At 47.6% G+C, this 14,105-nt stretch overlaps 1 protein-coding gene and 1 pseudogene across 2 annotated transcripts; both read left to right on the forward strand.

Moving 5' to 3' along the window:
- Positions 1–572: 572 nt before the first annotated feature.
- TEOVI_000571700 (uncharacterized protein) lies at positions 573–10,385 on the forward strand (the record flags this gene model as incomplete). The annotated part of the gene is made up of 1 exon (XM_067221149.1): positions 573–10,385. The coding sequence occupies one exon, from the start codon at positions 573–575 to the stop codon at positions 10,383–10,385; it is 9,813 nt and encodes a 3,270-aa protein (XP_067077250.1).
- A 1,025-nt stretch (positions 10,386–11,410) lies between these two features.
- On the forward strand, positions 11,411–12,700 carry TEOVI_000571800:pseudogene (annotated as a pseudogene). The gene has a single exon. A coding segment is annotated over exon 1 (1,290 nt).
- The last annotated feature ends 1,405 nt before the right edge of the window (positions 12,701–14,105 follow it).

The raw sequence follows: 14,105 nt of genomic DNA on the forward strand, positions 1-14,105 counted from the left end.
GAGAGAAAGCATATTAAAAAAAAAAACAACAACAACTGATCTTCGTCATTGGCTCCGCACTCACGAGAGAAGGGGAAAACAAGTCGAACGTGATAAATAAAAGGAAGCGTCGGTTAAGTATTTCATCAAGTGCTATAAAGAAGTAAATATAGAGCGGAGTGATACGGCGCTACCACGGAAAGGTAGGAAATTGGCTGAGACAACAGAGAACTCTAGGTTAGGTGAAGTATTTTTGTTCGTTGCATGTAAGTTTCATGCATCACGGCTAGTAGCCGGAAGACGATTCACCGTGAAAAAGAATCTCATATTATATAAATTTTCTCTCAGGGAGAGTCGTCGTTCCTTTTTTCTTATTTTCGGTGAGAAGAAGTTAAAGTGTGAAGAGTGAGCAGGGGGAGATATCGCTCACCGCCGTCCGGTTGCGATACGGAGGGGGAAAGATTGTAAAGACACCAACAGCAGGTAGAGGTTTTAAATAATATACCGTGAGGAAGAAGGGACGTTTGAAAGAGGAGAGGAGGCAATTGTGTGGTACCCTTTCATTCTATATTAGCTGTCGTTTTGAGGGTCATATGAGTCATCCGGAGCACTTTGGTATATCATATGCCAATATTGTGTATGCATTTCTCGTCCGTGTCGATGGACTTCATATCAATGATTCAATTAACCAAATGTTTAGATCCAACTCCAGGGAGAAGAAAACTCTCATCGAATTTCTGCTGAAGAAAAGGGGGAACCATAATAACGCTGTCCTACTTGATAAAGATAGCGATGATACCGAGTCAAGGTTGCCCTTGCGTGGGACAGCGATGGCGGAGCTGACGAGGTTGGCTGGAGAGGATTTGGCTCAGTGGACTCACATAGTGAAGGGGAGATATTGTGCTCCCTCTTTAGAAGAAACAAAATCTGCGGACTCTACACACATGCGGTGGCGATTGACAACTAGTGATGTTGTAGCGCAGCTCACGATGGTACGAAACACTTTCATGGCCAATATTCTTGACTTCAAACGCATGAGTGGAACCACAGGGCCTTCTTCTTCTGTCCCCAATAACGAGGCACTGGGGACATTGGGAAACATCCCGGTTTCCCTCCTAGACGTGTTGCATGAAAACGTCGTGGCGGCTATCAAGGACTCAATCTCGAAACTCTGTACACGATTAAGGAAAACATGCCCACCAGGATCTCTAACCAGGTCCATGGTTGCAGTAGACTCGCACGTGACAAGTGGTGCATCTGCACAATGGGATTGGAGTGAGGCTCATTTATTGGCCAGTGTGGTTGAGTTGGTGTGGGCGTTGAGTGTCTCTGTCGTACTTGACGCACACAATGCTTCTGCCGTGTGTGCAGGTGGATTGCTTTATTCATGTCGACTTCTGTGCAGCGACGCGGATGCTTCCGGCGCCAATAAAAATGATTACGGTTCACAGTTGTCACTTCTCCCACCGGTGTTTTTCCTGACACACGATCTTGCAGTGAAATTGGAGGCCCATTACCATGCGGTACTACAGAGTGCAGGTTGCAGCATTGTGTCACCGTCACGTGTGTACTATTCCTTGCTCTCTAGCTCTTGCTACGACCTTTTATCTCAAATTGATGAGCAAGCTGTTAGAGGGCACTGTATGAGTTCGGTGCGTCTTTGTGTTTCGTTGCTGAAGGAAGCACGTCTCTCGTGCGAAACTTGGGAAAGTGTGAGGTGGGATGATATTGTAAGTAGGGTGAGGTCGGGTATTCCTCAAGCAAACCGTCAGGTACTTGTGCAGGACTTGGAATGCCTTTGGCACTTTCACCGCAACTGGTCTGAAAAAACTAGGGGTGGTAGAACTTCTTTGACTAATGACGCACAGGTGGGGGGTCTCCCAATCATTTTGAGTGGAAAGCTGCCATCGTTTCTATCTACTCGATTTCAAGACTTAGCGACGGAATTATTCAGCAAATGCTCATCCCTGAAGTCGGTTGAGGCGTCAAAAGGAACAAAAGCCGTGGAAAGTATGTTTGTTACTGTTTTCTTCGACGCGCTATATATGTGCCACATTTTTCACAATGGTCCAGGTAGCGTGGATTCACTTGTAGTATTACTCGTTCTTGTGAAGAAGATACTGCCACATGCGAAGAAGGAAAAGCGACTACGTGGTGTCGTCACATTGCTACTTTTGGGTTGTTTGTTTCCGCAACCTGTACCAGACAACGGCAATACCAAAATACATGATCAGTTGGTGGGTTCTTCGGGGCAACCGATATCCGAGATGCTGCTAGGCGAATTAGACTCCTGGCGAAAGTGCAAATATTCCATGTGGTATGCTATTTCCGTTGCCGCGATGCTGGGTTGTGTGTCCCCAGCATCTCTTTTGAAAAAAATGCCGAGCTTTTTGAAGACATTGAGAAATTTGTTCTCTTCGGTTGATAATATAGACAGAAGCTCCATTCTTTACTCCACGTTACACGTTGGTGGGCTACTTGTTGATCTGCACCTAAGAAACGCGACGGCATTGGCTGAAGATGTAAAGAGCTGCACCGAGTGCTTTCTTTACTATACGGAAAAGATGTTGGTCAAGGACCTACACAACGAAAAGTGGCGGGAAGGCACTGGTGCTCCGGCGTGCATTATGGCGGCATCAGATTTGTTATTGTTTTGCCTGCAGCAGGAACACTTCTACCTCAAAGCAACAGGTTGGCTGTTAAGGTTGCTCGATTGCAGGAACAAAACAAGAGGGTCTGTAAAAAGTGTAAAGGGTCCGACCATCTGCTACGGCCAACTCATTGCCATGCGCGCGCTTTCTGCGCTCTGTGAGTTGAAGTACTTTTCAGTGGACTCAAAGATGTCTGAGAAGAAAAATGGCACTAAGAACGCTGTACTTGCATGTAATTTAAATTGTGGGTATCACAACACTGTTGACGAGCTGTATGACGATTTTACCGATACAAAAACACAGATTCGAAGTAAGATTATGGGAATGATATTTTACCGCGGTTCGTGCTATAACTATGTCGTCACTACGGTCGAAGGACCCACTGCACTTTGGCACGAAGGTCACTTGAAAAATTTGCTTACTTTTATAAAGTTTACGAACAACATACAAACCGCTATTAACGATATACGTAAGGCAGCCTTTGAGTACCTAAATGATGCTGCGCAGGAGAGTTCGATGAACGGTACAAGCGAATTCAAGCTTCAACTTGTTAGTGTTCTTATTGTCGCTGGTTTTTTCACTTCTGCATGCGCTATGCTCGATAGAAGCCTCACGCTACCGAAACTTCTTGTGGGCGCAGACTCACAACTCAAGGAGGCCGTTGCTCGTGTGGTGTTGCCGCTTTACCTGAAGAGCGGAAACAATAGCAACGGGAGTAGTTACGGGAGGCGAAGCCTTTGTAGTTGTGCCTTCGCGATATACAGGCTGGCTGAGAGTGTTATCGACGTACTTGTTAGTGAAGATAATGGGCGTGTGGAAGAGTTGGTGAAGTATCTTACTTCACACCTGCTAGAGCTTAGAGACGAAATGGAGTACATAACCCTCAACGACATGTACGTGCGAACGACTCATGATGATGTCAAGGATTCACCTCAGTTGGGTCATCGATGGGATTTTTTTTCCGCGGGGGCAGAGGTGAGGGCATTTAACTGTGCTGTAGGTTCACGCAGAGACAAATGGAATTGGCTGTTAATACCCATGAACAGAAATGTTAACCAACTGGAAGGATGCTCTTCTTCGCCGGAATCAGAGGGTTGGTATGTAGTGAGGGCACTTGAAGGCACAACGCTCATGGACGCACTTGAAGGGTTAGCTATCATTCTACTTGGTCACACTCGCCGCACTGTGCGGCAGCAGGCGCTCCTGCAGTTGGACATATTAGCTTCTCTACTGTCTCTGCAGCGCGTCCATTGTGGGGACCAACTCTCAACGAATGAGGATGCTGTTGGAAGGACTCACAATGCTCCCGGGACTTCTGCTGGGATGAGGTTGGGAACTCATGGCCACGAAGGAGCACAGAATCAACGATTCACGGCTTCTGAGGTTCTAAAGGAGGTTGGTGAAAGCTTCGAAGATATGTACTTATCACTGGAGGAGTCTTACATCCCATTTCCCGCAAGTACCAGCTGGCATCCTAAGTCTGAAAGGCACCAAAAGGGAATGGGATATGTGGAAGAGAGGTCATTCCGGACGCATATAGGTGTAGTAGAATCCTCACGCGGGACGCCTGCGGATGTTGAAATGCACATTCGTGTGAACAACTCGGGGAGCCCGCTGGTCTCAACTCCACTTGGCGACCGCTGCATGATGGCGGATAGTGAGGCATATCTCCTCATATTCGTGTCTGCGTTAGCACTTGTTCTCGCAACCCACTGTTACTACCCTGGCTCCGCGCTTGTGCGCGTGACGTGTGCCCTTGCAGGGGAAATAGTCCAACGTGGTTTGAAACTCCACATGGAGGGAAAACTACCTCTGTGGAGGTCTTGCTATGTTTTGAGGTTCTTGATATTATCTGTCGATAACACCAAAAGCCTACCGGATGCAAATCGCGTGACAGCTGGAGGCGAGCGTAATCGACCCGGGCACCGGCATGGCGGAAATACTACGATTGTGGGTAATTTTGATGACTACAAAGAAGTAACGTGGCAAATTATTAGTCGATATGCGGAATACAACAAGTTGATGGATGACATCACAGTGCCCTTGATCACGTATGGAGTGAGTTCTACTACCACGTTCTCCTTTTTTGATGTTTTGCAGTTTCTTCATCTTGGACCACTTGAATACACATGGACACGGGACACGCCACTCGTTACCTTTCCTGGTGTGATGGACAGTAACCATCCCCTCATCAAGAGCCTTCGAGATATCCTGTACAAATGCAACTGTAGCCACTCAGCGAAGGATGCGGAACATAAGGCCTGGGCGTGTTTATCTGTTTTCTTGCCAACCCTTGTGGTTGTGGGTCGCCGCTTCTTTGTAAAACCTCCCATTATTCCAAGCCGTGAGCAGGAGAAATTAGCCATACAGCGTACGCAAATGGAGAAGATTATTGTTGGGACTATTGATTTTCTGTTGCTTGGTAACACACGCCTGTTTGAAGCTGGTGAGAACATTGAAGAACAACAAGAGCTTCAGGCAGAAACTCTGTTTCAAATACTCGACGAGGGAAATGGAGTGGCCGCGCGCTCTTGGCTTGCGCTGTCACGGAGTCTTCCAGCTACGAACAACGGTGATGAGTTGAGGGCTTCTTTCAGCCGTAACACAGTTGGGGGAGCGATGACCATTATTTTCCTTCGTGGTTTGTTTTACGACTTGGTGACATTGATATTTTCAAAGGAAACGAAGTACCTGGAAACACAACTAAAGAGCATATTGCTTCTCAAAGTATTTTACAGCCTGACACATCAGGTTCAGTGGTTTCTCGACATAAACCCTTTGCAAGTCGATGACAACCCCGAGGCGCAGTTGCATCCGAATGTTCTAGTTGCCATGGAGAAGGGTGTTCTTGCTTTGCAAACGGTTATATTATCAATGGAGCAACTTACAGGGGGCTCTCCGAGTGCGACCGTAGCCAGTATTGCAAACAGTTTTTCAGAGAATTTCCTGAAGTGGTTGCAGCACGCTCTACCGCCAAATAACACCAACCTCGAGGGTGACATGCCGTGTATCTTCAATATCGCGGTGACGCTTCTAGTCGCTGACGCTTCATCATGGGAATCAATGCGTCGTGTGCTTCACCAAGAGCCAGTTGATAGCCCAGTTCACAGGTCACTGTTCTCCATAATGGTAACTGCCTTTTCAGTTCTGTGGGGTCGTCTAGAGCGGACGGTGACGTCACCGAGGGTTTGTGTAAAGCGTATATCCTACCAAACGCGTTCTGATGCTAGCTCAGACGCACGTGCAAGTTTGCTGGGAAGCGGCACAAGCTGCGACGGCGTGAACAAAATGATAGTAACCAACAGCTCCTTAATCTTTTACGCATTGATGTATTCGTACGAAGAGTCTTCCGTTGGACCTGTTTTTGATCCGATCGTTCGTTCCAAGGCGAAGGCGCTACTGCAGTTGCTCTGTGGAGAACTGCTTATAAATGATACAAGTGGCGAGGATGGGTTTGCTCGTTGGTTTTACCTCCTTCTCAACGCAACACGAATGCAAAGGGATAACGTGGACGTATCCGGTCAGCTTTTGCAAAATTTCTTTACAATGGCGAGCTCTATCATCCTTTCCGCAGGGGCCACGGTTTCATCTACAGCTCCAATACACCCTGTTTCAGTAAAAATAGCACTCAGGCTACTGTCTCTGTTTGTGCGACAAGTGGAAGCTACAGAAGAAAGCCTTCGCACTATGTTAAAGGTTACTCAGGCATGTCGAAACTCAATTTCGGATAATTACATTGCTGAAGTATGGGGTGGTTGGATTGCATATGAAGGTGCCGGAAGGGATCGCTTCATTGCAGTCCTCGTGACATCTATGATAGATATTGCTGATAAGAACACTATTGCCTACTACATTGATAGATTTATTTCCAGCGAAAAGTTGTCACAGGGGGTGGGAGAGGGTCGTGTAAGCCTGGACTCCCAGATACAGAGCACATACTACAATTTCTTTTTGTTTTCAATATATCAAATGAGGCTTCTGAACCAAAGACACGCGTCAAGTGCGCCAAGTAGTTCCACAAAGTACGACACTGCGCTGAACGACATCACTTCAGAGTTTTCAAAAGATGATAGAATCGCACCCAGTTACACAGCGATGTCGTCGGTGAATTGCATAAATTTCGAAATGTCAATCGGCCGCTGTCCCAACGTTAATGTTGCTGGTAAGGGTAAGATGGCATGGATTGCCGAGGAAAACATCTGGCACGGACTTCAGAGGCTATCACAAGAAGCAGTAAGAGGCCGTGCTTTTAGTACGGTGCGGAGAGAGAGATGTTCAGGTCGTACATGTCTTTCCCCGATGCCCCTTTACCCAGACGATGTGGAGACCTCTTTGGAGCTAAGTTTTGTGAAACCACTCGTAAGTGTTCTATTTTTCGCATCTTGGTCAATTGAGCGACTGCAGGAGCATGGCCAACGCCTATGGATGGAAATTTATCGTGACCTCTCTGCCCTTGGAGAATTTACGAGTGTTGCAGGGTCTTGCGAAGTAAAGAATGAACGGCATGTCGTATCCTCGTCTTATCCATCACGTGACGTGATCATTAGCCTCGCGAAGCGCGATGCAACTGATGCTGATGAAGGAAGTTGTGTTGAGGATGAACAGGAAACGGGATCGGTGGTGCAACAGAGCGAGGCAAGCTCTGAAAGCGACGATAATACGCTCGTTCAGAACGACGGAAGTAATTTTTCCTCTTCAGAATCAGAGGAGGCGGGTGCTTTCCGAGCGTCTGATGAGAAGAGCGTGATTGACTACGGATCGGTTGTAGAGCACTGCAGTACTGAAAGTAACGGCACAGTAGTTGTTCATGGCGGTACTCACACAACTTTTGCTGCTGAGCGTACAATTACTGTTGAAAAGGATGACAAACAGTCCGAAGAAAGGAAGCGGCGGGACCACTTGAAGAGGAAGAAGGATATATATCGCGTCGCGCACAGGGATTATCTTACTTTACACATCCATTTTTCATGTATGTTGCTCGCACACCTCAGTTCCGGTGTGTTGCACCGGTCAGATGAGCGGGACGAGCCAGGCTCGCGCTTTTATGTTGTGGACCTTGCTTTTAAGGTGTTGGAGAAGTTGCTGAAGGGGACCGTAACGGACCCGACGTACCGTGCTCCGAATTCTACAAAGTACTGGTTGGAACTCACTCTCACAAGGTTAAGACATCGTGATTTGATGATGGCGCAGAAAGGGAATGAAATGCAGCAGATATGGGAATGTTGGGATACGTTGCTACTGGAAGAGTCGCTGGTCTTTGGCGATTCAAAATTAAATGAGAACCATGCTCATTCCCCCTCTTCCACCGTGGATATTGTTTTCGCTGAGCTTTTCATGGGAATTACAGGGCACGGTCGAAATGTGTTCGGACGACGGTTTCTTCAGCGTTGCCTCCATGATTCATCGAAATGGCTGACACAGGGTTTTATGATGGAAAACAGGGCGTGGCAACGGAGGCACCAAGTTCATTCACATATTTCGCTTCTCTGCATGAAGGTAATTCGGAGCATCTCCACGTGTCTCTCCCTCTCAACCGAGAACCTTCTTGTCGGCTGCGGCAGCCGACATCTGTGGGTGGAAAAGATGTCAATGCAGCTGGCAGAAGCGAACCTGTTGCGTCACCTACTCGCAGTTTTGTCGGATCGTGTGGGGGCGAACAGCACCGTCCAGTCGGGTGCTAATCCTCAGCATATAGTGACGAACAAAAGGTATGCCTCGTGCATTCCTGTCATAACAACGCTGGCGTGCCTGCTGCGCGACATAACGATCCATGAGATTCTCTATTCCTCGGAATCTCAGAAGCAGGGGATGGACAGAACGAAGCCTGAGGTTTTGGCAATTGCGACCCCGTTTGGAAGCAATAGCTCGTTCCCAAGCAGTTACCTTGTTTCATGTTTCTGGGCTGGTTTCGCACTCTTGTTCGCTTCTGATGCTTGGTCCTCGGTATGTGACTTGCTGACGGTTTTCCACAGACATGGATGCTTGAAATTTCTTAACGTAATACCCAAACCTCCTCCCTGCTCGTCGGGTACCTTCCAATTAACCGTCCTACCGGAGTGCGCAGCTGTGCAACTTGTGCTCCTCCAGCAGGGAAGGCTTACGGCAAAGCAAAAGAGGGATAACGATGAACTGCGCAGTACCATAGGGCGTAACTATAAGCACAACACCGCTGTAGTGCTGAAGTATTTAAGTGAATTCAGTCAGGATAATAGTGGTAGTGCGGCACTGCTGGCCTTCTCCGAGCTGGTTCTCCTATGTGACTGGGTGTCCCTTAATTTGGCTGGGTTCAGTCCGGAGGTCCTCAAGACACTGCACGTAGAAGAATCGAAAAGCAGAGAGAACAGCACGACGAACCTTGTGAGGAGCAACGCCGACCTTGGTGGCCCACCAGTGTATTCCCTCTGGGATTGTCTAGGACTGTTTGGCGAGACGTGGAAGCAGTCGTTAGTGGTGTTTTCGGGTGGTTCTGGTAGTTCGCTGAAGAATTTGTCGTTGCGGATGAAATATGTGCTGGATGAACTGTTTCGAGTGTGCTCGGAGGTATTCAACGTTCCCTCGGTTGAAATGCTTCTTAGCCGTGTGGATTTGAGTAAGCAGAATGGTGTTCATCCCGGAAGATCGTTTTCTGGCCCGGGACTGGACGACATTGACGTTTGTTCCCTTCACAGTTGCACGGATACGGCAGATGATAGGTGCTGTTTGTGTGAGGACAACGTTCTCTCTTTCCAACAATACTTTGAGATTCTCGTTGTACTCCCGTTTATGTCACTGTTCCGGTCGCACCACACACCCTTCCCGATGTGGAGTAAACTTCTTTCGTTTGTTTCAGCGCTTCTATGGTACCATGAGCGTGGTCATACGTACATTACGGATCTCCTCTTGAAATTTCTTCCCGATTTGGAAACCGCCCTTGACGATGTCACCATGCAGAATGCCTTAGTAGATGTCAATGAGGTTCCCTTAGTCGACAGGTTACTCGTTTCCGTTATAGCCGAGGAAGTATTGGCCAAAGCGGAATGCCTTAAGGCTTGCCGACCCGCGAAGCAGAAAAACTTGGTCTATGATAGTCGACGCCACCCTTTACCGCTAGTTTCCTTGATCGACAACGAACAAGTCATCACCGACATTGTGAAGTATCTCGTAGATTCCTTCTCCACGTCTCTGGGGTCATCAGCCGTCAATTTGCATCAACTCTCTGCTGTGTCCCTTGGGAGTGAGAACGCGACCGCCTGCCGGTACCACAGCACCAGCAACAGAACTAAGGGAACTGATGGGGAAGGGATGGTAAATACTGATGGAAAATCAGCCGGCGAAGAGAGGAGTTATTTGGACTGCGAAAATGTTGACCGTCAAGAGCCCGACGAGCAAACGGAAGAAGCATGTCCCACCGCCGGACAGTTCTCTGAGCAATCATCTGATTGTTACCAGGAGTCCGAATCAGGGTTGGGGACGCGCTCGCATCGCTTTGGTGCATTTGTGTACGAGACCCTACCCCATGCGGTTGGTCCCTCACACCAACTTCACCAGCTTCCCATTGAGAACTACTGCTGCTCCGTGGGCAATACCTCAGTTGACCCACCAAAAGCCGATGACGAGGGGGAACAAGCAGATACAAATAACAGTGGGCAGTTGCTAGCAACATATGGAGACGATACTAGAACACAGTCGGCGTGCGATGCAGACACGATTTCCCGCACCTCCGGAAGGTATAGCGCTTCATCAGTTTCTGTCGATGTCGATGAGTGCTCAGGGTGACGCCGACGATGTAGTGGTATGCTTGATAGTGACTCTCATCTATCCCACTCGCACCATTATGTGTTATTCCGCACAGTGTTTAATAATGTGAACGTTGTGAGTGTGTGCTTTTTCTCAGGTACATATTCGGCATGAAGTGAGGTCTCATATTTTTTATCCAGCATCATCCTTTGCGAAGGTACGTTTTCTTTTTTCACTCTGTCGTGAGAAGGTTCCGCGTTCACATTACTGCATTTCCGGAGACCTTGATGTTTGTATAAGGTATCCTAGCTCGTCAAGCCCCTATGAGACTACACATTTAGATTCGTACGTGTGTGCCTATTTTCGCTTATGTATATGATTGTTTGTTTCCTTGTTCGTTTTGTAATCATTTTTTTTAAAATCCATCCTCTGTTTTCGCAACTATTCAGTAGGCAGACCAGGCTTGAAGGGTGCATCGATATGTGGGCCCTTACTTTTCTATGTCCGTGGTTTCTTGAGCATATGTACTCACCACTGAGTGTTTGTGCTCGTGTGACGTGATTCAGTTGCCCACGTGGCTCAATGTCGTGGAGGAGTTGTGTTACTCATTATTTCCTCATAATGTTGATTGTTCCCCCCCTTGCGGTGTTAACTTTATTGGCTCCAGTTTCCACTTTTTTTGTTTGCTGTATATGTCATTTTCGTGCTGTGTCATGCCTTGCAACGTTATTCAAGAATTATGCTATACAGTACATGATGTGTGCATCAATGAGCAGGTAGATGCGCTTGAAAAACGTGAAGGTTGGTTTGAACAACGTAACGAATTTCGAACAGGACGAGAACAATTGGCTGCAACAACAAGTGGCGAAGTGAGTGGTTTACGTGAATAAAGTAATGCAATTGACTCTACTGGTTAACTTCTTCTTTTCGTCTCTTAGACTCCTCACAATCCGCCGTTGTGATTTTTTAAATAAAGAAACTCACCCACCGGCTGTTCCCCCTTTTCACTTACAATTCGTACGTACTCATCAGTGGATTAAACGGTGGTTAGTTTAAGTAGTAGTATGAAAGGCGCGATGCCTCCCCGGCAGCCGCCCGTACGTCCTTGCGTCGTGCCAAGAGCGTCTATCGCTCGCGCTTTTGCGGCGTTTGCTGTTTCAATAGTCGCTAGTTATTTGGTCGGGACCAAAATGGGGCCTATCACAGTTATAATTACCCTGGCGCTGTTCTTGTTCGGCTCGTTTAACTTACTGCGACATGCACTGAACCTCGTGGTCGTCAACGCTAATGAGGCAAATTATAATAATATGCTACGTCGTGCGGACTTGATGCAGCATCCTAGTAATCAGAAATTCTCAGATTGTGGAGAGAATGCGTGGGTTTCCTTCGGGTTTAGCTGCATGCAGGGCTGGCGTCGGGCTATGGAGGATGATCATGTTACTCTCCTGACCTGTGACGGTGGCTTTTTCGGTGTGTTTGACGGCCACAGTGGGGCGAATGTGGCGAAGTTTTGTGGTGGCAATATATTCGGGTTCATATCGCAAACTGAGGCATATAAAAATGGAAACTACTCTAGGGCTATCTACGACGGATTTATGACCATAGATAAGCACATCTATTCAAATTTTAAGGATGAAAAGAGTGGTTGTACAGCGGTTGTTCTCTTTGTTAAGGGTGACAATCTCTACTGCGGCAATGCTGGGGACAGCCGATCGGTACTCTGTAGCGATGGGGAACCGGTGCCTCTCAGCACAGACCACAAGCCCTTTCTTCCTACGGAACAGACCCGCATTGAACGTGCTGGCGGCTATGTGTGGAACCGCCGTGTGAATGGAGCGTTGGCTCTTAGCAGGGCTATCGGTGACTTCAGTTTCAAGTCAAATACTCTGGTGCCGTGGGATCAACAGGCTGTTACGAGTGCTCCGGAGGTTCATCGCACTCTTTTGGACCGCACACGCGATGAATTCGCGGTTGTCGCTTGCGATGGGATATGGGATGTGTTGAGCAACGAACAAGTGGTGCGGTTTGTGCGTCTCCGCATCCAGCGTCAGGTCCCCTTGGACAAAATAGCCGAGGAATTGCTGGATCACTGCCTTTCCCCCCATCCCTTTGGTGTTGGATGCGACAACATGTCTGTTGTCATTGTTAAATTTAAGCAATCGCCTCCTGTTTCTCCAGAAGAGGAATTTAATGTCCCAGCTGCTGACGTAGCAGAGTCCCCTGAACAATTACCTCTACTGAGCCCTGCATCTGACGGAGGCGGTAGAGATTTCCGGGAGGAAAACAGACGAGTTGGAAGTAATGTTACAGAGACTAACTCACTATTAGTAGCAGAAGATGGGGAGGAGAGTTGAAACCAAGTGTGAGAATGCGGATGCATTGTGGATGTCTGTAGCGTTAGGGGGCGCGGCGGAGATGCGATATAAATGGGAAAGATGCACTTACATATAGTATCGTTGATGCAGATGAGTAAGAGAGGGTACACAGACTGTTGAGCAATAGAGGCGTCGTTGTTGGCATGTCACTACTTCCTGTTCGCTCTCTCGTTATTGTCCTTCTTTGGTTGTCAGGGAGAGGGCTGTGACGACGTTAGATAGGTGAAATGAAGGTAATGTAGCGTAATTCCGAATTGGGACTTACACTCCCCACATTCTGCCCACGTTTATTCACGGAGATGTGGAGGCGGAGGGGGGAGGGGACTTGCGACGGTACAAGTCATTAAGTATTTCTTCACCCTCCTCCTTACCCCTATCTTCCCTTCCCCCAAAGTTTGTTTGATAATTGTGACGCCCCTAAACGGTAGAGGGAAGCGACACGGGGGAACACCACCACCACCACCACCACCACTGGCTCACGCCAGCCTCGCCTTGTAGCACTAACTGATGAACGAAGAATCGGACTGGTAGAGGTGTCCCGGTTGTGAATTTGTCTGTGGAGTTAACGGCTGCAGACAGTGGTAGAAGTGGCAATTACCGACATTGTGATGGCAGTGGGGTTTGGAAAGGATGAGAGAAAATCAAACATTTGCCTTTGCGAGGGTTGTGTGATGGAAGGTTCCCACCGAAACATAAACAAATACACGCACACGTATGTGGGTATGTCTTAGCCTCACCAACAATTGACGTTGGACGGTAGGGTTGACGTTTTTTTCCATCTTTCCACGCACCGCGCCCTATAAACAATACTTCAATAACGAGGGCACGTTAATGAACGGGTAGTAGGATAGAAGAGACTATGGCTGCCCTGATTCCTGTTTGAAGGTCATATATATATATATATATATATATAACATTTGCGTTGAAGCGCATGCACGTATATTCGGCTTTTCATTTGTCATTGTTAATTTTTTATGCGCGCGTTATTCGTTACTTTTCTGTTGTGCTTATCAATTGCCTGCCCTAGTGTTTCCGCCATAACCGGGTGTATTTTTTTCTTTTCGTCATTGGACACACAAGCAGACTCGAGAAGAGCGATGCGTCTCCCTTTTGACGTCTTTTTCGCTTCGGTGATATAAGATCACTTCTAATCCTTGTGGAGGAGGGCTCCCTGCTCAACTAAGTGGTGCAACGCCACTCATACATACACCGTGAGGAAAGGCGCAGGATCAATTGGGGCTGGTCAACAGTTTATTTTTACCCTTTCTTCTTTCAGTTTCTTCACTCTCTATTGAAGGTAACGCACTTGATTACTCAAGAACGTTGGTGGCGCTTCTGGAGTTGTAGGACCCGTTTGATGAACTTTTGCCTTTTTTTTTTTTTT

The sequence above is a fragment of the Trypanosoma equiperdum genome (genome assembly GCF_001457755.1).
Source record: "Trypanosoma equiperdum strain OVI genome assembly, contig: ctg_1329, whole genome shotgun sequence".
Lineage (NCBI taxonomy): Eukaryota > Euglenozoa > Kinetoplastea > Trypanosomatida > Trypanosomatidae > Trypanosoma > Trypanosoma equiperdum.